At 39.2% G+C, this 27,684-nt stretch overlaps 1 protein-coding gene across 8 annotated transcripts in view; it reads left to right on the top strand.

The window, feature by feature from the left end:
* Positions 1-27,684, top strand: part of DOCK3 (dedicator of cytokinesis 3) — a 421,452-nt gene that overhangs the window by 215,065 nt on the left and 178,703 nt on the right. For all 8 annotated transcript variants that reach the window (XM_032648825.1, XM_032648824.1, XM_032648821.1 and 5 more), the window contains 3 exons: positions 5,975-6,059; positions 19,920-19,961; positions 20,637-20,791. In XM_032648825.1, the coding sequence (XP_032504716.1) occupies positions 5,975-6,059; positions 19,920-19,961; positions 20,637-20,791 (282 nt within the window). The remainder of the gene's footprint in view (positions 1-5,974; positions 6,060-19,919; positions 19,962-20,636; positions 20,792-27,684) is intronic.

Raw genomic sequence — 27,684 nt, 5'->3', positions numbered from 1 at the left:
CAGGCGGACTCTCAACCACTGCACTACCAGGGAAGCCCCCCTTTATGATCATTTTTAAGTGTGAGTCTTAAAACCAGGAAAATTATTGTCAGTATCTGTAGTCTGTGGATTATTTGATCTTTGTTCTGTTATCTATACCACATGTCTCATAATATATATATCTGCTTTAACACTGAGTTAGAACTTTCAAGGATAAAAACTAAACTGGTACTATACTCTTATATTTAGAGTTTAAGTTAAATGCAGAGCCCTCCACATCTACATAACAACTATTTTAATTTTTTTCCCTGAGATTAGGAATTTTTATTTGGCTGAAAATTTGAGGATTCTGACATTAAATTTATGTGGCTTATACCTGTTGGCCTCTTTGCCTATGTGCACGCTCATTCCATATGTGAAAATTATTAAAATTGTATTACGTAGAAATCAGCATTTATAAATTGTGTTCTAAAATACAGGAAGGGCATAAAACAAGGTTGTATTCAAATTAACTAGCCATTATCTCTGCTCAAGTCTCCTATTCAAAGATTAAGTCAGTTAATTACATCCTCTCCAAGGGAAATTTAAAATAATTTGTCTAGCAATGTAACTTTAATGTGTTAATTTAACATTTTTGACACCTTCCATAAAGATATAGAGAAAAGTTTCTTCTCAGTCTCTGCTATCATCACTACAGTAAATATAGCATAGATGAGTTAAAAGTTGCGTCAACCTAGGACTGACACAGCCTAATTGATCTTTGCCATAGAAAAATACCTAAGTAAGAAATACTTTACTCTTAGAATAATTTATAGGATTTTTGTATTTCTTCTTTAGGTAGAAAGTACAATTTGATTAAAATGTAAACATTTTATAAGCTTTTGTTGAATTAGAATAATGTTTCTATAGATTTCAAGTATCAAATGAAAAAATTGGTATCTTTTTATTGTGAAGTCTCATCATTTAAGACAAATCACCAATAAATGTATACTTTCTAGTTATTCTTTCTCTCCCTCTCTATCAAATTATTCCCTTCCCTCGCTTCTCTTTTGTACCTTCTCGCAGGTTTTCAAAGATCCTAACCTACCCATGTCCCTTTCTTCCTGCTTAGTTTATGTTCCTTACCAAGGGAATTGCTCTTGGAGGAAGCAATACAAGCAGTAGTTTGAGTTATACTATGCAGAGAATACTGCCACCACCACCACCCCCGCCCCCAACCCCAGCGAGTTTCCTGTGAGTAAATTTTTAGCTAGGACTCAGAAAAGTTTATGGTTCAGTACTTTCTCTTTAAGGACATAGTGATATTTTCCAGCTTCAGGACATCTGAAATTAGTAGAAGCTTCCAATGCCTTCTTAGAGTTCTTCTGGTATAAGGTGTTTTACCCATCAATCAGTTTCTTGCCATACTTAAGTCTGAGATAACTATGTTTAAACTATGCATGTGTCAAAATTCTTCTCTCAGGTTACCATGTTCAAATGATTAACTTACACACACACACACTCATTCTTTGTGCATCTGTTTTGCTCATCAGCATACCCTGCACTTAGCACAGTGCCTGCACTTGATAGGCACTACATGAATGTATCTAAGGAACAAGGTGGGTTTTTCTTATGCCTGTTGGCTACTCATTCATCAGTCTATGTTTGTTTCCTTCTGGATTGATGTATTGACACAAAATTATTCCTCAAACTATTATGACCAAATTGATTACAATCACTTATAGCCATTAGTATTTAACTTCATGGTTATTAGTAGAAAGGTGGCAGGTATAGTGGAAATATCATGGGTTCAGAGTAAGACAGACCTAGCTTGAGACAAGCTCAACTGTACTCCCTTAATAGGCTACTTAGTAACCTCTCTGGGCTTCAGTTTCCTCAGTTATAAAATGGGTCTAATGCTGTGTACTTCCCATAGTGCTTAGAGGGGATATACATAAAATGCCTATTCCAAGTAAATGTTCAGTAAAAGGGAGCTATTATTAGTTATATCTTCTATTTTATTACTATATAAATATACCATGCTTTCATTAGTATAGTTATATCTATATGCTCCCATAGTATAAGTATTAGAAAAGGGCACTGCCCACAGAAAATCTTAGTATCTCTAGCCTTTTTCAACTGATTCTGGGGGAGAACTAGATCTTAAATGCCTTAAAACATCCATCATATATAATTAATTAACTTCAAGTTATTTTCTATGGTTCAGATGAGGAAACCCAGAAGAAAAAGATACAATAGAAAATAGAATAGAATATGGAACATTCAAAAGACATGTAAAATTCAAAGAATTAGATAGAGAGAGATTCACGGTCTTTAGAGTGGTGCACCTAAAAGAATGCAGGAACAGAAATATGTCTTTTATTCACTGCTGTGTCCCTAAGTTCATCATGAGCCTAGCATAGAGTAGGTGCTAATATTTATTGAATTATTAGAATGAATGAATGAGTGATTAGTGACAAGTGGTGAGAGAAGACTATTTTTGTGAAGACTATTAACCTAAGCAGTTGGTAAGACCATTTTAAAAACTCAGCTCTATACTACATCTGTATGTAGTTGTATGCCTCCTGCTTGTTTAGGAGTCTTTTTTCAGACACAATTCTCTTTAATCACAATCCTTGTACTTTAAATCATATTTTAGCTAATGATGTAACACATAATGATAACAGCAGAAGCAGTTCACAATGCCTGGCAGTGTACTGAGTGCTTTACATGGATTAATCCTTACAATAGCCTGTGACAGTAGAGAAGACAGTATTCTTGGTGGGAGAGCCAAGATACAAACTAGGCAATCTGACATCAGAGCCCATGCTCCTATCTACTCTGATGCGCTGCCTTCCTTTGTTGTGACGATAAAGAGACTAAGTTGACCATTCCTGCACTTACTGTTCACTGTTCTTAGAATATGCCATAGGAAGAAATAGCCAGGAGCCTCTTTTACAGAGTGAAATTTTAGTGAACATGTGTTGTTTCTCACTGTGCAGCACCTCTGCCTTCTTCCAATGAGGACAGTCCTTCAATTTAGCTTTTGGAAACTACTCTTCATCCATTGAAGATGATCTTAGTAGAAGGAAATCAGTCTTTGGTTTTATTAGATCACCTGTTAATCATTTTCTTATTTCCTGAGGTAACGAAATCAAGAAACTAAAAGATACTGTGTTTTAACAACTTCTAGGAGAGGGAAAACACTTTGCTCTTGGGAGAATTAGCATGAGGAATATGAACATTTGCTTGACTCAAAACTGCTCTATTTCCTATATCCAGTACCATTGGTGGTACACGATAGATCCTCAGAGAGTATCTTTGGGGTGAGTGGATGGGTATATGGGTGGATAATTGAATGGACAAGCAAGCTAAGGGTGGCATAGTGCCAAGGTAGAGTTTGCGTAGATGCCATTCTCCAGACAAGCCACATCATTGCGTGTAGTGCACTACTACAGAGCATATACTCTCAACCCTGGCCTTACTGACTTAGATCCATCTGGATTTTTTCTTAAGCTGTTGTACTGAAAACATCTATTTTGATTGGATTATTTGTACAGTCTTCTTTTTGTTAATTAATTGTAATATTTAGACTACCTCATATATTTTGTGACCATCAGTGGTTAAAGAATATGTTTGAAATTTTACCTCTTCATTTTTGTATTTAAAGAATTTTCAACAGCATGACTACAGAAAATTTGTACAATATCTTAAATTGATAAATTGTTTAATTTCACTTTCCTTGTACAAATACTAATACCACTTTTGTGATCTTTCCACTGTTTTTCCACATACATGTAAAAGTATTCTAAATATTTGAGATCAAAACTGCAAAATTATCTTTCAGTTGTAAATTGCTTTTTAAGATGAGAGAGGTGGAAAGGATATGCTTCAGCTATATCTTGCTCTCCATGATACTACTGCCTTTACATGCTATAAGTATTAGAAGCCAGAGGCCTGAAATTATTTCAGGGAAATTAAGAATAATTAATAAGAGGTGATTGAATGGAGTACTTCTTTGATGTATGAAGACAGGAAATAAAATCTCTTATAGATTTAAGTGCATTAACATCAGTAATCAGATTTGATGGCATGGTTTTACCATTAAACTGTGAACTATTGTGGTTAAGGACAACAGTGTATTACTGATCTTCTCATCATGCAAAACTACAAGGGTTTTTTTTTCTGTATTTAATACCAAAAAATTATTTCCTCTTTAAAAATGCATATTTCTCTATTATAGAATAATACAAGTTATAGTAATAGGTAATAGAAAAATATGGGGTTTTATCCTTTAATAGAAAAATAGGTTTCTCCTTTTTTTGCCTGCTAAAAAGTACACATCTAAATTTTAATTCTTAATCATAGTAATCATATTAGTCTGTGTGATTAGTGTGTTTGCTTATAGCTTCTTCATGTAGGTTTGATTCCCCATTTTTATTTTATCAGTCTTATTACCATTTAACCTCTTCATATCTTTTCCTATAAAATAGGGTTAAATTGTAAGTAAAATAATTCTGCATTTTGGATGTATACGTGGCTTATTTTTTTTTTTTTTTTTTTTTTTTTGCGGTATGCAGGCCTCTCACTGTTGTGGCCTCTCCCGTTGCGGAGCACAGGCTCCGGACATGCAGGCTCAGCAGCCATGGCTCACGGGCTCAGCCACTCCGCAGCATGTGGGATCTGCCCAGACTGGGGCACGAACCCGTGTCCCCTGCATCAGCAGGCAAACTCTCAACCACTGCGCCACCAGGGAAGCCCTACGTGGCTTATTTTAAATAAGTGGGAATTTTATGCACAGAAAGAGCCTAGAGAATTAGTTTTGCTAGCATATTCTAAATGTAGTTCATAATCTAGGTGAAGAAAAAAATATATACACTTCTCCTTCCGTCATCTATGGCATACTTTTTGCCAGGTGCAATAATTCATAACACTCGCTTTAGAGTAGGGTGGTCACAGAGCAGCTCTGAAACCCTGATGAGAGTTATAGGCCCTCTCCTCAGAGAAAATGCATATATGAACACATGCACATACTTTTATATGTAGTTACAGGGGTCTACAACTCCTAATTCCACTGACTCCAGAGTCAGAGCTGTTGTTCTAGAGAGTGAGAAAGGGCGTAACATGTATTGAATATAAATTATGTACCATATTTGAACCCAAGAGTTCTGCCTGTCCAGAGTTACTTCCACTGTCTCACACTGCCTCCCAATCAACTGTTAATCATTATCACTTATTCCTTCATGCCCAAGTTATACCAGATCTTCTAAGTATTGTTTTCTTTATTAATCGTGCTCCCTGGTTAAACTTCCATCTAAAGTGTCTTAAGGTATTGGCTAATGTGTGGTGAGGTCTTTACTATAACCCAGTGTCGGTATTAATTAAATTGAAAATGAGATAAAACTCAACCAAGACATAAGTTTCTTTGAGTTTAATACCTTTAGGAGGTGATTTTTTTTTTTGGCTGTGCCTTGCAGTATCTTAGTTTCCCAGCCAGGGATTGAACCCATGCCCGTGGCAGTAAAAGTGCAGAATCCTAACCAGTGGACCTCCTGGAACTCCCAGGAGGTGATTTTTATGTGTTTGACTTTGAATTACAAATCTACTTGGACACTGAATAATTTTTTTTATCCTAATGAAAGTAATGCATGGCTGAGCCTGTACATACTTGCAGGATGGGGGAAATCGAAAAATAAACACAACTTATTAATGATCTAAGAAAATCCATCCTTAGTGAACTCAAGCAATCTGTTATAAATGTGATACTGAATGAATCCTTTTTACCGTCACGGGGAACTACTTGATGATGAAAATTGTCACGGTCTTAAAATCCCTAGCCTCATTTATTTACCTGAAGGTGAATACAGTTAGGTTACTGGATAAAGGCATGTCCCTGCAGAGGCAGTGTCTGAACTTCTGTCCATCAGGTCATGGTTGGCATGGGCTCTCAGGCACATCAAGAGAGATGAGTAATTTGAGGACATGGCATGCTGAATGTGGTCTTTCTCTTTACTAGGCATTTGGGCCTGGACCTGGTGCCTCGAAAGGACTTTGAAGTAGTGGATGCGGACCAGATTAGTGTCTCAGATCTCTATAAAATGGTAAGAAATTATTACACAGTGTAGCTTGCTCCTGCACACTTAAGTTTTTCTCTTTTACTCTCCCTAATTACATTATGAAACAATATTGCTAAAATCATTCCTTTGTCTTTGTTTCAATGTATTTAAGGGCTCTTCCTTATCTGGACAGTACCTATCACACTTGCTCTCTAAATGGAATTACTATGTAGTGCTGTTGGGCCTACTGTAATGTCTAGCTGTCATTTCTCAGTTGGTTTTGCTGGTGAACAGAGCTCCTTCAGCCTGCAGCAGTTACTAAAATTTTGTCTGTCTCCACCTCTTAAAAAAAGAAGGTAGTTGAAGCTGAAAAGAGCCAGTTATTAATTAATGTAATGATTAACCCTGGAAATAATGTACCAGCATTTCTTTCTTAAAACTTTTTTTTATTGAACTATAGTTGATTTACAATGTTGTGTTCGTTTCTGGTGTATAGCAAAGTGATTCAGTTGTGTGTGTGTGTGTGTGTGTGTGTGTGTGTATTCTTTTTCAGATTCTTTTCCATGAGAGTTTATTACAAGATATTGAATATAGTTCCCTGTGTTGTACAGTAGGGCCTTGTTGTTTATCATTGTACCAGTATTTCTAAGATAAATCCTTAACTGTCTGTTGGTTATTATAAAAGTGTATTGAGTTGACTGATAACCAAGATTACATTTTGCAGGATGAATAAGAAGAATTAACTAGAAGGTACAGAATTTTAAAGTAAAACAAATAAACATCAGAAACCTTAGGTGACTATTAAGCTTAGACTAAAGGACTGGGTAAAACCTCACTTTGAGGAGTATATATTCAAGGAGTGTATATTGGTGAGAATTACAAGTTTTAGAAAGAATTACAAATTTCTCTTTAAGAAAACGTAATATTTTTAGGAAACACAGAGGATGCAAAGTATGTTGCCTGGTCAAGAACCATAGGAAATTTGCCTAAATAATATACAAATAACATATCAATTGCTTCTGTATATTTGCTTATGTATATTTACAAGTATACAAAAGCATTTGTGTTCAGTTGCCTTAACTATGCTCTTTGTGAAGTGATATGTGTGAGATATAGAAATTAAAGATGGAGACTTACTCCTTCCCTTAAGAATATCACCATCTATGGCGCAGTGGTTAAGAATCTGCCTGCCAGTGCAGGGGACAAGGGTTCGAGCCCTGGTCCGGGAAGATCCCGCATGCCGCGGAGCAACTAAGCCTGTGTGCCACAACTACTGAGCCTGCGCTCTAGAGCCCGCCTGCCACAGCTATTGAAGCCCACGTGCCTAGAGCCTGTGCTCCGCAACAAGAGAAGCCACTGCAATGAGAAGCCCGCACACCGCAATGAAGAGTAGCTCCCACTCGCTGCAACCAGAGAAAGCCTGCACACAGCAACGAAGACCCAACGCAGCCAAAAATAAAAATTAAAAAAAAAAAAAAATATCACCATCTAGGGTATTGGTTCCTAACTCTTTCTATATTATGGAGGATCGATAAAATTTCTCCCCAGGACGATACAAGTATGATTTTGCATACAAAATTTTATACTCAATTTTAGGGAATTGATAGTTGCCTCTGAACCCCATGCATGGTCCCCATGTTTAGAAACTACTCTAGTGGGACCAAATAGACCACAAACAAGAAGGTTTATGAGCTGCATGTCATAATTAAGATATACACTGATGCTGTTAGAGGTAGTAGCTGATTTCCTGGGGCTTTGAGCAATCAATGAAAGCCTCCAGAGGCAAGTAATGCTTAAGGTGAGTCTTGAGAGATGTGCAGGGCTTCATCAGGAAGACAAGCCATAAGGAAAGACATTCCAAAAATAGCACAGAGCATAGGGAAGTAGTAATTCCAGGAAACTATAAGATATTTGGTAACTTTGGCGTGTAAGTATGTGTTAGCAATTGGGAGATAAGGCCAAGAAGAAGACAAGAGCCAGATCACAAAGAGCTTTGTAATCCCCAAATTAGTAGAACTGCTAGTCTGATAGAACCATGGAGTGACATGATTGGATGTGGGTTTTAAATGCTGAGAGAGTATAAAATGCAGAAGACTGGAATCAGGGAGGAAAGAGACCACAGAAGTGATTCAGGCAAGAAATAATGGCTAGGCAACAATAGGAATGGAGAAAAAAATGCAATAGAGAATGTAGATGTTAATAAGTAAAAATGATGAATTTTGATGATCAATTAGATGTGGAAAGTGAAGGAAGAATGACAGTTTGAAGCTAAGAACTCCCCTCAGAATGGTGGCTTGGAGGATGATATTTTTGGTAAGGATTTTGCATTTTATTCTAAGTGTGACAGAAGGTCTGTGAAGGTATTTGAGCAGGGGAATTACATGATTTGGCTTACATTTTAAAAGGATTCCTCCAGCTGATGTGTGCAGAAGGACTGGAGTAGAGCAAGAAGGGAAACAGGGAGCAGTCATTCAAACAAAAGATTTTGATTTCAGTATCTTGAGCTAGATAGGGTTGGAACAGTGGAAGTGGTAAGTTGTTGGATTCTGAATATGTGTTGAAGGATAGATCCAGTCAGAGTTGTTGATAGATTGAATAGGTGTGCGTGTGTACAAAAAAGAGAAAGGTCAGAGAAGAATGACTCCTATGTTTTGACATGCCCAACTTTGACCTGGGTGGAAATGGAATAGGAAACATTGTGGGAGAAGAGAGTAGAGCAGTGGGGATCAATATTTCTGGGTTTTCCTTTCAAGGTTTAAATGTCTTCTAGACCTCCAGACTGAGATGTTGAAAGTCTGGAGTTCAGAAGTGAAGTTAAGATGTAACAATTTTGGAGTCATCAGAGTATATATGGTATTAAAAGCTGTTGGATAAGATGACCACTGCTTTCCACAAACCTCCATACAGTGGAACCCAGTGGTCAGCAGGTCCTACACAGCAATTCCAGACAGTCAAGCATCAACAGCCATTGGAAGAAACCTCCCACATGAAAGTTAAAGACCAAAAGAAATACTTATGAAAGAAACTTGGAAAAAACTGACAACTCAGTGGAAGAAAATGGTGATTGCTGTCTGCAAAGGGAAATGAGACAACCAGGAAGCAGAGCGGAGCAATCTAAGAAGCAACCCAAGGAGCTCTAGAAAATTACAAATGAGATAACTGGAATAAACTTGGTATAAATACTGAGACATCTAGACATGGCTAGGAACAAGGAAGTAGGGCAGACAGAGGCTGCCAGTATCAGTCATGCATTGGGAGCTACCATGGCTCACAGTGGCCTGCTCTGCTTAGGATCCCAGCAGCCTTTGCTACTGTGGACCTCAACAGCCCTTGTGGGCACTGCAGAACCCCTCAGCTTTTATTACTGGGGACCTCATAATGGATCTCAGCACACTGCTCCACAGAGGACCCCAGCATATTTCACCACTGAAGAAACCAGTAGCCACCACAGAACCCCTGCAGATTTTGCCATTAAGGTTTTCACCCCACAGGTATCTGCATTCACAGATGCCAGCCACCTGAGTCCCCCACCTCCCTCCGCATCTCTTGACAGAGCACGAGTTATGTAGCAGCCCTGGCCTCTGTGGTTGTGTGCATGTAAGACACCAGTCTAGACCCCTACTGCTGAACCCCACTGCTTTGTGTGTGCTCATGTCTAGCCTCTGCAGCTATGTACCTGCACGCCACCAGCCTGACTCCCAACACAGGCCTCCACTGCCATGCATACAACCATGGCAAGCCCCTGTAGCCACAGGAGTGTATGCCAACAGCCAAGGCCCCCACAGCTGCTTATGGCCCATATCCAGCCTTGACTTGTCACTGGCCTGCAACCCTAGGCTCACCTAAAGGTAGCCCCTGCAGCTGTGCACCTGCACACTGGCCAGCCCAACTCCCATCCCTGCCTCCACTGCCATGCATGTGCTCATGGCTAGCCTCTACAACCTCATGAATATGTGCCAACAGCTAGGGTCCCTGCAGTTGCTTGTCAATCTGCAGTTTGCACCAGCCCTTTCTGCTAGTCCCAGCACTTGCTATTATTTGTGTGTCTGCAGCTTCCGCCTCCCACCATGCAGGTACCTGAAGCTGGACCCTGAAGCCATGTGTGTACACACTTCTGACTCTGCCCACCACTGCTGCCTGCCCTGGTCCCTAGCCACTGGACCTGGAAGATCCACCGAGGACCCCAACATCCCTTGCAGCCACTGTGGACCCTCCACAGCTTTCCCTACGGATCACAGAATTGTTGATATGTGGACCTGTGTGGCCTCAGCCAATGAGACCTGCACCCTGAGCCCAGAGCTACGATATGCCCTAACCTGGGCACCCTGCACCATTAGACCCAGAGTCATAGCATACTCTAGCATCCTCACATCCATAGGTGAAGGTCTTTCCTTACCAAAGTCAGTCCATAAAGTCTTGAAGAGATAACGGCTCTTCAAATGTGCAGACAACTATGAAAGGCTACAGGGATCACAAAAAATCAGGGAAACATGACACCACCAAAGAACACAGTAAATTTTCAGTAACTGACCCTAAAGAAATGGAGATATACAAATTGCCTGACAGAGAATTCAAAGTAGTTATTTTAGAGATGCTCAGAGAGCTACAAGAGAACACCAGTAAACAGTTCAACAAAATCAGGTAAATAATACAAGACCAAAATGAGAAGTTCAACAAAAAGATAGAAAACATAAAAGAGAACCAAACGAATTTTGGAGCTGAAGAATACAATGACTGAACTGAAGAATTCAGTGGAGAGATTCAATATTAGACTGGACCAAGCAGAAGAAAGAATTAGTGAACTTTGGGACTTCCCTGGTGGTGCACTGGTGAAGAATCCGCCTGCCAACGCAGGGGACACGGGTGTGAGCCCTGGTCTGGGAAGTTCCCACATACTGCGGAGCAACTAAGCCTGTGTGCCACAACTGCTGAGCCTGTGCTCTAGAGCCCATGAGCCACAACTACTGAGACTGCGTGCCACGACTACTGAAGCCCACGTGCCTAGAGCCTGTGCTCCACAACAGGAGAAGCCACCACAGTGAGAAGCCTGTGTACCACAATGAAGAGCAGCCCCCGCTTGCCACAACTAGAGAAAGCCCGTGTGCAGCAGCAACGAAGACCCAATGCAGCCAAAAAAGTTTTTTTTTTTTTATTTTTTTATTTTTTTTTATTTTTTTTTATTTTTATTTTTTTTTTGCGGTATGCGGGCCTCTCACTGTTGTGGCCTCTCCCATTGTGGAGCACAGGCTCCAAACACGCAGGCTCAGCGGCCATGGCTCACAGGCCCAGCCGCTCCGCGGCATGTGGGATCCTCCCGGACCAGGGCACGAACCCGTGTCCCCTGCATCGGCAGGCGGACTCTCAACCACTGCGCCACCAGGGAAGCCCCCCAAAAAAGATTTTTAAAAACTCATAAAACAAAGAGTCCCTGGAATTCCCTGGCAGTCCAGTGGAGCCCAAAAAAAAAAGAGAGAATTAGTGAACTTAGAGACAGATATATCAGAATTTTCCAGTCAAAGGAGAAAAAAGTAAAAAGAATGAAGAAACCCTATGATATTTAATGATTACCATTAAGAGAATCAATCTATAGATTATTAGAGAACCAGGAAGAGAAGAGAGCAGAAAGGGGCAGAAAGCTTACTTAAAGTAATGCCTGAGAACTTGCCAAATCTGGGGAGAGAGATTTGAACATCAAGTTCATGAAGCTCATAGGTTCCCAAACAATTTGAACCCACAGAGATCTTCTCCACGACATTATAATAAAACTATCAAAAATCAAAGACAGAGAAAAATACCATATGATATCACTTATATGTGGAATCTAAAAAAATGATACAAGTTAACTTATTTACAAAACAAATAGACTGACAGACATAGAAAACAAACTTACGGTTACGAAAGGGGAAAGGGGAGGAGACAAATTAGAAGTTTGGGATTAACAGATACACACCACTATATATAAAAACAAACAAGGGGCTTCCCTGGTGGCTCAGTGGTTGAAAGTCTGCCTGCCGATGCAGGGGATATGGGTTCGTGCCCCGGTCCGGGAAGATCCCACATGCTGCGGAGCGGCTGGGCCTGTGAGCCATGGCCCCTGAGCCTGCGTGTCCAGAGCCTGTGCTCTGCAACGGGAGAGGCCACAACAGTGAGAGGCCTGCATACCGCAAAAAACAAACAAACAAAAAAACAAACAAGCAGCAAGGAGACCCAACGCTGCCAAAAATAAAATAAATAAATTAAAAAAACATGAAGATATAAAACACTTAAGTATATAGTCAAATTCAGAATACTCCAATACTATAATATGGCAGTATATTACTCTAGTATAAAGGCGAAAAGAAAGAAAAATTAAAAATAACTATAATTACAGTAATTTGTTAATGGATACACAGTATAAAAAGATGTAAACTGTGATATCAAAAACATAAAGTGGTGGGAAGTGAGTAAAAGGGTAGAGATTTTGTATGGGATTGAAGTTAAGTTGTAATAGCTTTATCAATAAGATGTTTTATGTAAGTCTCACGTAACCAGAAAGCAAAAACCTACAGTAGATACACACAAGATAAAGAGAAGTGAATCAAAGCACACTACTATGGAAAATCATCAGTTCACAAAGAAAGACAGCAAGAGAAAAGAAAAGGAACTACAAAATGAGCTAGAAAACAATTTTTAAAATAGCAATAGAAATTTCTTACCTATCTATAATTACTTTACTTAAATGTAAATGGATTAAATTCTCAATCAGAAGACATAGAGCAGCCAAATGGATTTAAAAAAAACAAAGAATATTCTGTTTATTAACAGACTCACTTTAGTGTTGAGGACATGCATAGGCTGAAAGCAAGAAACAGAAAAAGATAATCCATCCAAATGGCAATGAAAAGATGGCAGCAGTAGCTTTTTTTTTTTTTTGCAGTATTCGGGACTCTCACTGTTGTGGCCTCTCCCGTTGCGGAGCATAGGCTCCGGACGCGCAGGCTCAGCGGCCATGGCTCACGGGCCTAGCCGCTCCGCAGCATATGGGATCTTCTTCCCGGACCGGGGCACAAACCCGTGTCCCCTGCATTGGCAGGCGGACTCTCAACCACTGCACCACCAGGGAAGCCCAGTAGCTATTTTTTTTTTTTTTTTTTTTTTTTTTTTTGTGGTACGCGGGCCTCTCACTGTTGTGGCCTCTCCCGTTGCGGAGCACAGGCTCCGGACGCGCAGGCTCAGCGGCCATGGCTCACGGGTCCAGCCACTCTGCGGCATGTGGGATCTTCCCGGATTGGGGCACGAACCCGTGTCCCCTGCATCGGCAGGCGGACTCTCAACCACTGTGCCACCAGGGAAGCCCCCAGTAGCTATTTTTATACCAGACAAAATAGACTACTTTTTAAAAATAAATTTATTTATTTATTTTTGGCTGTGTTGGGTCTTCATTGCTGTGCACGGGCTTTCTCTAGTTGCAGTGAGTGGGGGCTACTCTTCGTTGTGGTGCATGGGTTTCTCATTGTGGTGGCTTCTCTTTGTTGTGGAGCATGGGCTCTAGGCACGTGGGCTTCAGTAGTTATGGCACGTGGGCTCAGGAGTTGTGGCTCACAGGCTGTAGAGGGCAGGCTCAGTAGTTGTGGCACACGGGCTTAGTTGCTCCGTGGCATGTGGGATCTTCCCGGACCAGGGCTCAAACCTGTGTCCCCTGCATTGGCAGGAATATTCTTAACCCCTGCACCACAAAGGAAGTCCCAAAATAGGCTTTAATTAAAAAACTGTAACAAGAAAGAAAGAGGATGATTATATAATGATAGAGAGGTCATTCATCAAGAGCATATAACAACTGTAAATATATATGCACCCAACTTCAGAGCACCTGAATCTATAGAGCAAATATTAACAGAACTGAAGTGAGAAATACACAAGAATACAACAAAATTAGATTCTTTAGTACCCCACTTTCAACAAGTGATAGATCATTCAGACAGGAAATCAATGAGGACATGTTGGACTTGAACTACACTTAGTACCAAATGGACCTAACAGTCATATTTGGAATATTAAGAATATTCTGTCCAATAGCAGCAGGATACACATTCTTCTCTAGTGCACACGGAATAATCTCCAGGATGGATCACGTTAGGCCACAAAATAAGTCTTAACAAATATAAGAAGATAGAAATCATATGAAATATCTTTTCTGACTACAGTGATTTGAAACTAGAATTCAATAACAGGAAGAAGACTGGAAAATCCAAAAATATGTTGCAGTTAAGCAACACAATCCTGAACGACCAATGAGTCAAAAAAGAAATCAAAAGGGAAATAAAAAAATATGTCCTGAGACAAGCAAAAATGGAAACACAACATGCTAAAACTTAGGGATGCAGTGAAAGCAATTCTAGAAGGAAAGTTTATAGTGATAATTGCCTCCGTTAAGAAAAAAAGATCTCAAATAACCGAACTTTATACTTTGTAGAACCAGGAAAAGAACAAACTATTCCCAAAGTCAGCAGAAGGAAGGAGGTAACAAAGATCAGGACAAAAGTAAATGAAATAAAGAATAGAAAAACAATAGAAAAGATCAATGAAGCTAAGACTAGTTGGCAAATGTTTAGCTAGATTTAGCAAGAAAAGAGAGAACTCAAGTAAATAAAATTATAAATGAAAGAAGAGACAGCTGATAAACAGAAATACAAATGATCATAAGAGACTGCTATGAACAATTATATGCCAACAAATTGGACACCCTAAATAGAAACATACAACCTACCAAGACTAAATTATGAAGAAATAGGAAAACCGAACAGACCAATAACAAGTAAAGAGATTGAATCAGTAATCAAAAACTTCCTAACAAAGAAAAGCCCAGGACCAGATGGCTTCATGGGTGAATTTTATCAAACATTTAAGAAGAATGAATGCCAATCCTTCTGAAACTCTTCCAAAGAAATTGAATAGGAGGAAACACTCTTCAAACTTATTTTACAAGGCCATCATTACCCTGATACCAGAGCCAGATAAGGACACTCCAAGAAAAGAAGGCCAATATCCCAGATGAATGTAGATACAAAAATTCTCAACAAAATGCTAGCAAACCACATTCAACAGCAATTAACAGCACATGATCAAGTGGGATTTATTTCAGGAATGCAAGAATGGTTCAGCATCTGTGAATCAATCAATGTAATGTGCCACATTAACAAAATAAAATATAAAAATCATATGATCAAAACCTATAATGGAAAAGAATCTGTAAAACATATATATATATACACATATATATGTATATATATGTGTATATATATACATATATATATATAAACTGACTCACTTTGCTATATGCCTGAAAATAACACAACATTGTGAATCAACTGTAGTTCAATTAAAAAATCATAAGATCATCTCAATAGATGCAGAAAGAGCAATTGACAAAATTTCAACATCCTTTATGATAAAAACTCTCAAGAAAGTGGGCATAGAAGAAGCACACCTCAATATAATGAAGCCATATATGAGAAGCCCACAGCTAACATCATACTCAACAATGAAAGGTTGAAAGCTTTTTCTCTAAGATCAAGAACAAGACAAGGGTGCCCACTCTCACCATTCCTATTCAACATAGTACTGGAGGGACTTCCCTGGTGGTGCAGTGGTTAAAAATCCACCTGCCAATAGGTTTGATCCCTGGTCCGGGAAGATCCCATGTGCTGCGGAGCAACTAAGCCCATGTGCCACAACTACTGAGCCTGCACTCTAGAGCCCGCGAACCACAGCTACTCAGCCTGCGTGCCACAACTACTGAAGCCCACATGCCCTAGAGCCCATGCGCTGTAACTACTGAGCCCATGCGCTGCAACTACTGAAGCCTGTGCGCCCTAGGGCCCGTGTGCCACAACTACTGAGCCCACATGCTGCAACTACTAAAGTCCACGAGCCTAGAGCCCACGATCTGCAACAAGAGAAGCCACCACAATGAGAAACCCGCACACCGCAATGAAGAGTAGCCCCCGCTTGTCTCAACTGGAGAAAGCCCGCACGCAGCAACAAAGACCCAACGCAGCCAGAAAAACCAACACCAACAACAAAAAACAAAAAAACAACCGATAGTACTGGAAGCCCTAGCCAGAACAATAGAGCAGTTAGGCAAGAAGAAGAAAGAAAAGGCATCCAAATGGGAAAGAAAGAAAGAAACTCACTACTTGCAGATGACATGATCTTATACATACAAAATTTTTGAAGACTCCACCAAAAAACTGTTAGAATAAAAAAATTCAATAAAGTTTCAGGATACAAAATCAACATACATAAATCAATTACAAAAATCAGAATATCCTCTGAACTATCTGAAAAAAAATAAAGCAAACAATCCTATTTACAATAGCATCAAAAACAATAAAATACTTAGAAATAACTTTTCACTAAGTAAGTGAAAGATCTATATACTGAAAACTATAAGATATTGATGAAATTAAAGAAGACAAAAATAAATGGAAAGATATCCCATGCTCAAGAATTAGAAGAGTTAATATTGTTAAAATATCCATCCTACCCAAAACCATCTATAGATTCAATGCAATCCCTATAAAAATTCCAGTGGTGTTTTCCACAGAAATAGAAAAACCAATCCTAAAATTTGTATGGAACCACAATGGACTCTGAATAGCCAAAGCAATCTTGAGAAAGAAAAAAGCCTGAAAGCATCACACTTCCTGATTTTGAACTATATTATAAATCTATAGTAATTCAAAACAGTGAATGTTGTACTGGCATAAAAACAGACACATAGGGCTTCCCTGGTGGCGCAGTGGTTGAGAGTCCGCCTGCTGATGCAGGGGACATGGGTTTGTGCCCCGATCCAGGAAAATCCCACATGCCGCGGAGCGGCTAGGCCCGTGAGCCATGGCGGCTGAACCTGTGCATCCGGAGCCTGTGCCCCGCAATAGGAGAGGCCACAACAGTGAGAGGCCCGCGTACCGCAAAAAAAACCAAAAACAAAACAAAAAAACAGACACATAGACCAATGGGACAGAATCAAAATCCCAGTAATAAACCCACACATATACAGTCAAGTAATATTTTAACAAGGGAGCCAGTAATTTTCACTGGGGAAGGGATAGTCTCTTCAATAAATGTTAGGAAAACTGGATATGCAAAAGAATGAAACTGTACTCCTGTTTTATGCCACGCACAAATATTAACTCTAAATATATTAAGGACTTAAATGTTAGACCTGAAACCGTACATCTCCTATAAGGAAACATAAGGGAAAAGCTGCTTGATGTTGGTGTTGGCAGTGATCTTTTGGATATGACATCAAGAGCACAAGCAACAAAAGCAAAAATCAGCAAGTGGGACTATATCAATCAGAAAAGTTTCTGTACAGCAAAATATACAGTCAACAAAATGAAAATTCAACCTGCAGAATAGGAGAAAATGTTTACAAACCTTATATATGATAAAGAGTTAATATCCAAAATATGTAAGGAACTCTTAAAACTCAGTAGCAAAATATCAATTATTCTGAGTTTTTAAATGAGAGAAAGATGTGACTTTTCCAAAGAAGTCATACATACATGAAAAGGTGTTTGATAATCAGTGATCATCAGGGAAATGCAAATCAAAACCACAATGAGATGCTACCTCACACGTGTTAGATATTACTTCACACCTATTTGCTTATCATTAAATAAATGCTGGCAAGGATATGGAGAAAAGAGAACTCTTATGCACTTTTGGTGGAAATGTACATTTGTACATTCCAAAATGCCAGTTCTGATGTCATTCTCTGGCTACCCATGTGGGGTGCTTTCAGACTAGATTGAAGAGTTCTCCCCCAATTTTTTTTAATTTATTTTTTTGACTGCATTGGATCTTCTTTGCTGCCTGCAGGCTTTCTCTAGTTGCAGCAAGCAGGGGCTACTCTTCTTTGTGGTGCACGGGCTTCTCATTGTGGTGGCTTCTCTTGTTGCAGAACATGGGCTCTAGGCGCACGGGCTTCAGTAGTTGCAGCATGCTGGCTCAGTAGTTGTGGCTCTCGGGCTCTAGAGCACAGGCTCAGTAGTTGTGGCACACAGGCTTAGTTGCTCTGCAGAATGTGGGATCTTCCCGGACCAGGGATCGAACCCGTGTCCGCTGCATTGCCATGCAGATTCGTAACCACTGCGCCAGCAGGGAGGTCCCAAGTTCTCCCCAAATTTGATGCCTCTGAAGTCTAGAATGATGTCTGTTATTGTCATCCAGGATAATTTACACTGAAATTAGCTGTAAACTCCCATATATAGTTATAATTGAACATTAATGTTTATGATTGGTAGTCATTTTTAAGAGTTAGTAAATTCACTTGAGAAGAATGCCTTAGTGTAGACCCTAAAAATAAAACAATGGAAAGAGTTGTAGGCCAGTAACCTTTCCAGTGGGATATAGGTCAGTAAACCATAGAAAGCTTGCTTTTTATTTTTTGAAAGCCTGATTTTTTTAAAGCTTTTTTTTGTGTGTGAACTATTTTATTTATGAAGTTTTCTGTTGTATATAAGCCTTCTATGTGATGATTTCCCCAGCTGGTGGAGACTTGTTTTAATTATATTTAATATGTATCGTGGGAACATATATTCCCATGGATGAACATTAATAGTCAATAATAATTAGCCAATATAGCTAATAATGCACATGAATATTTAATAATTAACTAATATAGCTAGTGAGATGCATTTAAATTAATATTTAATTGTACTTCAGTTTTATTTAGGGTTAAATGTGTATACTTGTTAAAAGAATGAAACCATTCTATTCAGCAACCAGTTGTCTTAGCCATGTGATGTGGAACAGTTCACCAAATGAGAGCTGTCTCACAACCTGTAGGGGCCAAAAGGAGGCAGGATAGAAACTCTCATTTTCAAGTCTCCTAAGACCAGGGACTTGAAGAATGGTGAACACACCTTTCTTCCTGGCCGGGGTTTACTTCTAAATGTGACTGACTTTTCTTTAATAACTAATTATAAAAATAGAACAGCAATAATAAGAAGAATACTAATTATAGATAACAATGATCAACCACTTACAGTGTGTACTATGCTGAGTTAATCTGCACAAAACCCTATGAGGAACATATGTATATGTATAGCTGATTCACTTTGTTGTAAAGCAGAAACTAACACACCATTGTAAAGCAATTATACCCCAATAAAGATGTTTAAAAAAAAAACAAACCCTATGAGGTTCAGCATGAAATGTTATCCTCACTTTACAGATGAGGAAAGTGTGAGTCAAAATTTTAAATTTTGCACTTAGGTCCCTAACTACTATATCTTGCTGCTTCCCATTATGTTATTTGAACCTTGCATTAACCTTGTGAGGAAGACAACAAAAACTTTTATTTCATTTTTATAGTTGAGGGAAAATGTCCCTTGGAGAGAGTAAACAATTTGTCTGGAGTTTCACAACCCATCTGCATGCAGCTGGGATTGGAATCTGCTTCTTCTAACTTTAGCCAGCAGCAAAGGAACAGCATGGAGAGATGTTTGGGAAGGAGCCACTTGTGGTTAAAGGCTATACCTTCTCCAGTGTGGAGAGCCTGAGGAAGCTGTGTCACGCAGTGCAGGATGTGATACATTGTGTGGAGAGGACAGTGGCAAAACAAAAATCCAGTAGCAAGCACCCACCTGTGACTTGGCTGGTACTCTAAGCTAGAAAGGCCTGGGTTTGAATCCAGACTTTGCCACCTTCTTGCCGTGTGGGACCTTCAGCATTTCACTTCCTTACACTAAACCTTAGCTGGCTCTGTCAAATACAAATAACATTTGTCTAACAAGGTTATTAGAATTAAATGAGATCATATATGTAAAATATATATCAGAATGCCTAGCATATAGAAGGTTCCTGATAAAAGTTAGTTTCCTTCCCAATTGATTGAGTTTTTCTTTCTTTCCATAGCATTTATCTAGCCGGCAGAGTGTACAGCAAAGCACATCTCAGGTAAGCAACTTAACCAGGCCTCCCTCTCTTTTCCCTCAGTTCTTTCTTTTACACGATTATAAAATAGGGATGCACCAAGAAATTACTGACTTCTTTTTTTTCTTTTTGATAGTCTTTTGTTTTTATTTATTTATTTTTACCACTGACTTCTTGATTGTGACCTAAGGAGCCCTGACCTCCAAGCGGACTTGGCTACTCTCCACTCCTCTGTGCAAATTTACACAAGCACGGTTGAAACAAAGTAGACTGAGAGACTAAAATGAATCAGTCTGAGAAAATAAAAATGGTATTTAGAATGGTAACTATTACTATCTAACAGTATAAACGAAATGCATCAGGGTCATGACAGCATCTTCAAGAAGTGACTTTGAAAATGGTTCTCTGGAGAATTTAGATGTTTGTGACCTGGTGGAGATTTTGAGTTCACTTATAAGTTGGAATTACTGTTCCCATATCTCCTTCACTCTGTTTACTTTTCCCAGCTGCATATTTGCCTACCTCAAATCAAGCATATTGACGCAACATCTGCTACTAGCAAAGAAAACACTTTCAATCTCCCTTTCTCTCCCTTCAGCAGTATGAGAAGAGTTAGTCATTTAGTTTTAATTTTACTTATGATCAATATAATGAATAACTAAAATATTAGCAATCACTGTTTTTTGCCTTCCTCATTAGGTAGACACAATGCGCCCACGACATGGGGAAACCTGTCGGATACCAGTGCCACATCACTTCTTTCTCAGTCTGAAGAGTTTCACCTACAATACCATTGGGGAAGATACCGATGTCTTCTTTTCCTTATATGATATGAGAGAAGGCAAGCAGATCAGGTAAAAGTTATTAGAAGCTCTGGTGAGGTTGAGACTCTGTATTAGAATGGTGTGTCCTAGATCATAGGCACCTCTGGACTTCAGAGAAGATAGATGCACAGAGGAGGCAAAACAAGATAAAGTAACCTCCTCTTATTTAGCTGAGAGTTTTGCTTCAAATCCCAGTGTACCCTGAAGTCACATATGGCCTCTTTTGTCCCTGTGCCTATTTCCACATGGAAGCTCAAACTCAATCTTGGCCATCACCACCTCAGGGAAAGCAAAGGATGCGTCTATTCAATGCCAGAGGAAACACATAGGAGAAACATAGAACAAAGCAAATTCAGCAAAGCGACCCAGCTCTTGAATGCAGGAAGCCCTGGGCTCTGCTTTCCTGCATGTGGGATGGAGAGGGCTCACAAGGAAATAGGCTAATGTTGTCCTGTTTGAGGGCAGCCCCGGCCCTCATTGTCCGCCTAGCCCCGTAAAAGGAAGAGCATATTCTGGACAAAAGGGAAAGTTGGCCTGACTCTATCATTCCTCTTTGACTTGGATTGGAGGAGAAGCCACAGAAAGGGGCTGACATGCTGTAGACTGTGTGTCTTAACAGAGCAATGAGACCCTTAAGCATGAGCAACTGCAGTAGTGTTTTTCCTCTTGAAAGGTAGGGAGAAATCAAGGAGCCATTCTAGGCTTCTCTTCCTCTAGATGTCAGCAAGGCTCTAAAAGGGTGAGAAGACCTTTGTAGCCAACTTGGAATTTTAGGGAGCCCTGACTTTTCCCTGTGATTATCTTCCAGGTGGGGCAGAGAGAAAATAAATCTTGGGATACTTTTATGTTGCATGGGAACTTTCTGTGTTAAGACTGCTTTATGGGTCGTTGTTGTTGTTTTACTTAAGATTTGAAATTTACTTTTCTAATTGCGTGCTACATGTGGGAAGATTTTAAATGGAAATTATAACAGAGTACAAAAAGAAAGCAGTTAATTTATATGTTCCACAATGCCTCTAGTCTTGACTATCCCACCCTGCCCCCCGCCAAATTAAAGCAGTGTGCTTCACTTTGGCATAGGAGTAAAATGATATACTCACTGATGAGGGCATGTGGGTTTTCCTTGTCACCAGTGGCTCACAGTATGTGCTTCTAGGAAAGCTGTGGTGGTGAAGGCAACTACAGCTGCTGCACATAGGCAAGACTATAGGCCAGGGCTGCATGGATGTAGATTCTGACTGCTCTTGTTTTTCTACTAGACCAGAGGTTTGTAAACTTTCTTATTTACATTTGTGTGTGGAAGAGTCCTTTTTCTTCAAGCTAAATTTTATAAGAAAGTTCAATAAATGAAACAGATAAAATAGAACTACTCTGCTGATGAAAGGGGAAATAACAGGAATCTCACAATGTCCCTGCCCCTACCTAGTAAGTACCCTGTGGAACCTCTGAAAGTACATGGGTTACAGTTTGAAAACCAGAGCACACTGTATTGTCATCTCTGAGTGCCAGGGACTATGTCTCCTCTCTCCATGATCCTAGCACCACACACAGTGCCTGTGCCCAGTACATTCTTTATCGGACTTAATGCACAGAGAAGATGCAAGCCCAGTACAGGCACCCCATTGCTCTGGTTTGTAATTCATGCAGGATCATCAGTCCATGCAGTTGTTTATCTTTGGACTTACTGTTTATAATTTAGTCTCAAGAAACAATAAAACATTTTAAAAGAAGAAATGTAAAAAAAAATTTTTATAGAGTTGCTGGAAATGATTAGGTCATTTAAAATCCCTACATATTAGAGAACTATACAACCTTCACATAATAAAACTGTAAGATTCTTAGTTGAAAATGTACACTTTCTTTAGTTTTAAGAGTGAACTAACAAGTAGAATTTTAGACATAGGTTTAACCAATAAATGTTCTTTCTTCTTTCCATTAGGATTTGTGTAGTGTGTAAGCCCTTAAAAATTTCAGGTCATTGAGCTGGTATTATCAGATAATTATGCTTTCATTATGATTAATTATCAAATTGATCACATATTACTTTTTTGAAGCAGTTGTCAGAAGTCACAAAAGATTAGGGAGATGTATTACATCAGGTGCACAGAGAATAGATACAGAGCAATCGGTTTAATTGTTTCTTCTCCTCAAGATAACTCCTTGAGTGACTATTTTTCCAGTCAAATATTTGTAGTCTGGCCTCCAATCAAATGGTGCTAGTCTAGTGTTCAGTATTGCCAGGACACACTCAACCTCTGTGCCAAAGAACACATGTGAGCGGGGGAGCAAACTAAAGAGAAGACCAGCTATTTCTCTACTCTAAGTCTTATTGCTGATTCCACAGGCAAACCTAGAAGGGCTAAAGTGAATGACAAATTGCCAACCACATCATGCATTCTGATATATTTTGACTGATGAGTATTAGATGATCTGCTGGAGGGCAGAAGCAGCAGGTGGCAGGGCCTTGGTAGCTCTATTTTTTTGTTTCATTTCATCATTCCAAACAGAATCATAAATACTTAGCCTTGAAATCTAAACCTCTAATTAAGACCTCTCCCCTGAGCTTCAGGTCCTCATTTCCTTTTTTCTGCCAGACATATGCCCTTAGATGTCCTTCAGACATCCATCAACATTTCTAACCTGCATTCATTTTCTATCCTCACACATATACTTCCTCCTTAAATCAAGTGAAAGGCATTTGCTCAGAGATCCATATCAGAAACTTAGGAGTCCTCTTAGTCTCCTCCCTCTCTATCTCCATCCCTTCTCAGTTAATCACTATATCTTATTAACTTTTATCTCCTAATGCCAATCAAATCACTACCCTCACTTTATCCTCACTGTCACCCCAGATCCTTCACATTTCTCCCCAAATGTAGACTCCCTGAATCTGTCTTCCTACCCTGATTTATCTTCCACACCACCACCATACTTCTCTTTTAAAAATACAAACTGTTAATGTCAGCTCCCACTTAGGCTAAAAGCCCTTGTTACTTAGCATGGCAAAAAAAGGCCCAGCATGATATAATTCTGCCTGTTTCTCTAACCTTATTTCATGCATCCTATTTTACTCCTGATGACTTATTTGGCTTTTTCTAAACATGCCTTGCTCTTTCATGCCTCTCTACCTTTGTTGGCTTGGTAAACTCCTGTTCATTCTTTACAACTCAACTTTATGAAACCTTCCTCATTCTATTTATGAGTAGAATCAGCCCTGGGGCTTCATTGTGCACATTATGTCACCCTGTACCTAGCTTTATCCCATTACCAGATATTATACTGTAATTATACACATGCATATAGATTTCCCCCACTGGAATGGGAGCTTCCTCGTGTGTTTTTTGTACCATTTTCTCCCCAGTGCTAATCACAGGACTTTGGATATTGGAGCATTAAATAAATAGTTATTGAGTGAATGAATGAATAAATCCATCTATCAAATAAGTACCAGTCAGTCTCCTGTGAATCAAGAAATTTTCATTTAATTGAACAGTTTAGCAAGCATTTGCTGAAGGTTTCTTGTTTGTGGGCCCCTGCAATACCTGCTAGGGATTTAGAGTTAAAAAAAGAAATGTCCCTGCTCCTGAGGAGGTCTGAACAGGGTATTACAGAATTCCTAAAAGATGTGAAACATGTTATTCCCAATTTTAAGTACCAAACAAGCTGAGTGGAAAAGTAAGATGGGCAGATGTCTTACTGACATGTGGCAAGACTTTAAGCACAATAAGAAGTCAGGGAGGTGAATGTAAAATATTTGGCTGATGGGAAGCAGCAGCATAGCACAGGGAGATTGGCTCGGTGCTTTGCCATGACCTAAAAGGGTGGGATAGAGAGGATGGGAGGGAGGCTCAAGAGGGAGGGGATATGGGGACATGTGTATGCATATGGCTCATTCGCTTTGTTGTGCAACATTAACACAGTATTGTGAAGCAATTATACTCCAATAAAGATGTATTTAAAAAAAAAAAAGTCAAGGAGGGACTTCCCTGGAGGTCCAGTGGTTAAGACTTTGCCTTCCAATGCAGGGGGTGCAGGTTTGATCCCTGGTTGGGGAGCTAAGATCCCACACGCCTCGCAAACAAAAAACCAGAACATAAAACAGAAGCAGCATTGTAACAAACTCAGCAAAGACTTTCAAAATGGTCCACATCAAAAACAAAAAATCTTTTAAAAAAACTTCAGGGAAAAACAAACAAAAAATACAATCTATTAAGATAGAAATTGTATAGAGCTTTTCAAGCTGAAAAAAATGAGAAGTCCTGTCCAAATCCTGGTTGTTTTATATATTTTTTCTAATCAGTTACATTTCAGACTTTGCTTCATATTTAGGATTAAATTGTATGGTTTGGGAAAGAAATACAGTCAGCTTTGCAATGATATACTGGGAGAGATGACTTATCCTGTCATGGTGAGCTGGATCAGTTGTCACCAGGGTTTTGAATTCAACATTTGAAGAACTATTTTTTTTAAGAGGAAAAGAAGTCAGGGAAGAAAAGGGTCATTGAGAGACTGAGAAGACCTCAAGGGCTCTTGGAGAAAATGAAAGTAGTTGAAAAACAGTGCCCAGGATCCAGATAAGGTATTAACTCATTTGTTCAACAGATATTTATTAAGCATCTACCAAGTATTGCGTTAGGTGCTAGGGACACTGAGGTGAGCAAGAGAGAGATCTGCTTGTCTTCCTGGAGCTTATGATCTAGTAGAGAAACTAACTGTTTCTAGTAGAGAGACCATTAGACACATGATCACATGAATAAGCACATAGTTTAAAAATTGTCATAAGTGCTATAAAGGAAAATCATGCAGCGTGCTGTGAAACCTCATGTAGATTGGAGTGCAGGGAAGGGAGCTCTTATGGCATCCAAACTAAGGCTTAAAGTATGAGTAAGAAAAGAAGAGTGGATAACATGATCTAGGCAGAAGAAGGTCTAGATGCAGGGAAAAACTTTGTACATTCAGAAAACTGGGAGGTAGTCATTGCTGGGGGAATATAGTGAGTGAGGGAAGGGAAGGATATCACAAGAGGCAGTCACAAGAAGAGATAGTCAGGGACCAGATTATGCGGGGCCTTACAGTCATAGAAAGATTTTGGATTTTATTGTAAGTTCAAGAAGAGGAGATATTCAAGTATGAAAAGTAGCAAAAGCAAAAGCTTGAGTTAGAAATAATAAAGACATGAATGCATGTGTGCAGGAAATTGGAAGAGGCTATTAGAGCTAGGAAAAAGTTTATGTTGACAGTAAACTCGAAGTCTTGAATCTGTTTCTTACCCTTCTTTGTTCATAGCTCCTTGAACAAAGAAAGAGCTCAGTAAATGGTCAGAAAACAAGTACGAATACAAGATTGAATAGGTTGGAGATAGCCCTGAAAACCCTGTAGACTGATTGAGACTTGATGTATTAGATAAACTGTTCTCAATCCTTGAATGGGGGACTGCCATGTTGAACATGGTGATTTGGGATTATCCCAGTGGCAATATATAGGTTAAACTGGAAAATGGATGAGATGAGTTAGGAGCTGTTGCAGATATGAGTTGATAAGGCCTCAGGATAAGGGGACTAGTACTAAGATTAGAGAAGAAAGGGCATCTTACCATATAAGATGTGGTCCCAGACTCATCACCTCTATAATTTAATTTCCTATCATTTCCCGCCTTGATCACTCTACTTTACAATGACCTCCTTGCTATGCCCTAAAATCATAACACGTGTTCCTACCTTAGGGCCTTTCTTTGCACATGCTGTCTCCTGGATAGCCTCATGGTGCTTGCATCCTGACCTTCTTCAGGTTTTTCCTCAAATATCACCCTCTCAGGCTTTTCCTGGCCACCCTGTCTAGAACTGAAACCATCATTACTATCATCTCCCACATACACATGCATACTCTCAATCCTTTCCTTGCTTTATATTTCCCAAGCATTTATTACCATCTAGCGTACTAAATAGTTTAATTATTTACCTTTTTTATTGTCTGTGTCTCATCACTGGGCTGCAAGCACCGTGAGAACAGAGGTATTTTTCTCTTTTTTCTTTATTTTTTTAATTGAAGTATAGTTCATTTACAATATTTTTTTAGTTTCGAGTGTACAGCAAAGTGATTCAGTTAAACACACGTATATATTCCTTTTTAGATTCTTTTCCATTATAGGTTATTATAAGATGTTGAGTATAGTTCCCTGTGCTATATAGTGGGTCATTGTTATTTACCTATTTTATATGAGAACAGAAATTTTTTTATTTTATCCACTAGCAAATCCCTTGAACCTAAGAGAATATTAGCATTTGGTAGGTACTGAAGTTACTTATTGAATGAATGAGTAGTCAACTAGGTATAGCAACAAACTTAGTTATTCCTCTTATCTCTTTTCTCTCTCTCTCTTTTTAAAACATGTAACTCAATGTTTTTCTACCTTGGCGGCAAGGAGAGTGGTACTATAATTATTGAATCCAGCCAAGTGAAAGAAATGTAGAGTTCATTTTGGGCTATGTTGAGTTTGAAGTGATAGCTATACAAACCACATGCCATATAGTGGGGGCATCTGGGATGCAGGTAAGGTGTCACAGATGAAGATAAGAATTTTCTTAGGGATAGTTCCTGTGTGCAGAAACAAAGCTATCCAAACCTATTTAAATAGCATGTGAGAAGAGCAGAGGGCAAAACACAGGGAATATTTCAGTCATTAGGAAAACATTTTATGCACCTAACATGCAGCATGCTGTCAGGTAATATAAGAGTTCATTAAAAAAGCAATTTGTTGCATCTGACCCTTGCTACAACCTAAGAAGGGGCACAGTGCCTAGTGAGGAAAAAAAAGAGTTCATTTAAGATTGGGGAAAAAATGCCAGTAAAGGAGAAAACACAATTGAACAAAGCTGAAGGTATACACTTTTTTATTTTAAAATATATTACAGAGCTACAGTAAT

Source organism: Phocoena sinus, chromosome 11, assembly GCF_008692025.1.
Source record: "Phocoena sinus isolate mPhoSin1 chromosome 11, mPhoSin1.pri, whole genome shotgun sequence".
NCBI classification, from domain to species: Eukaryota; Metazoa; Chordata; class Mammalia; order Artiodactyla; family Phocoenidae; genus Phocoena; species Phocoena sinus.
The sequence above is the reverse complement of the archived record's forward strand: the minus strand, read 5'-3'. Positions and strand labels throughout refer to the sequence as shown.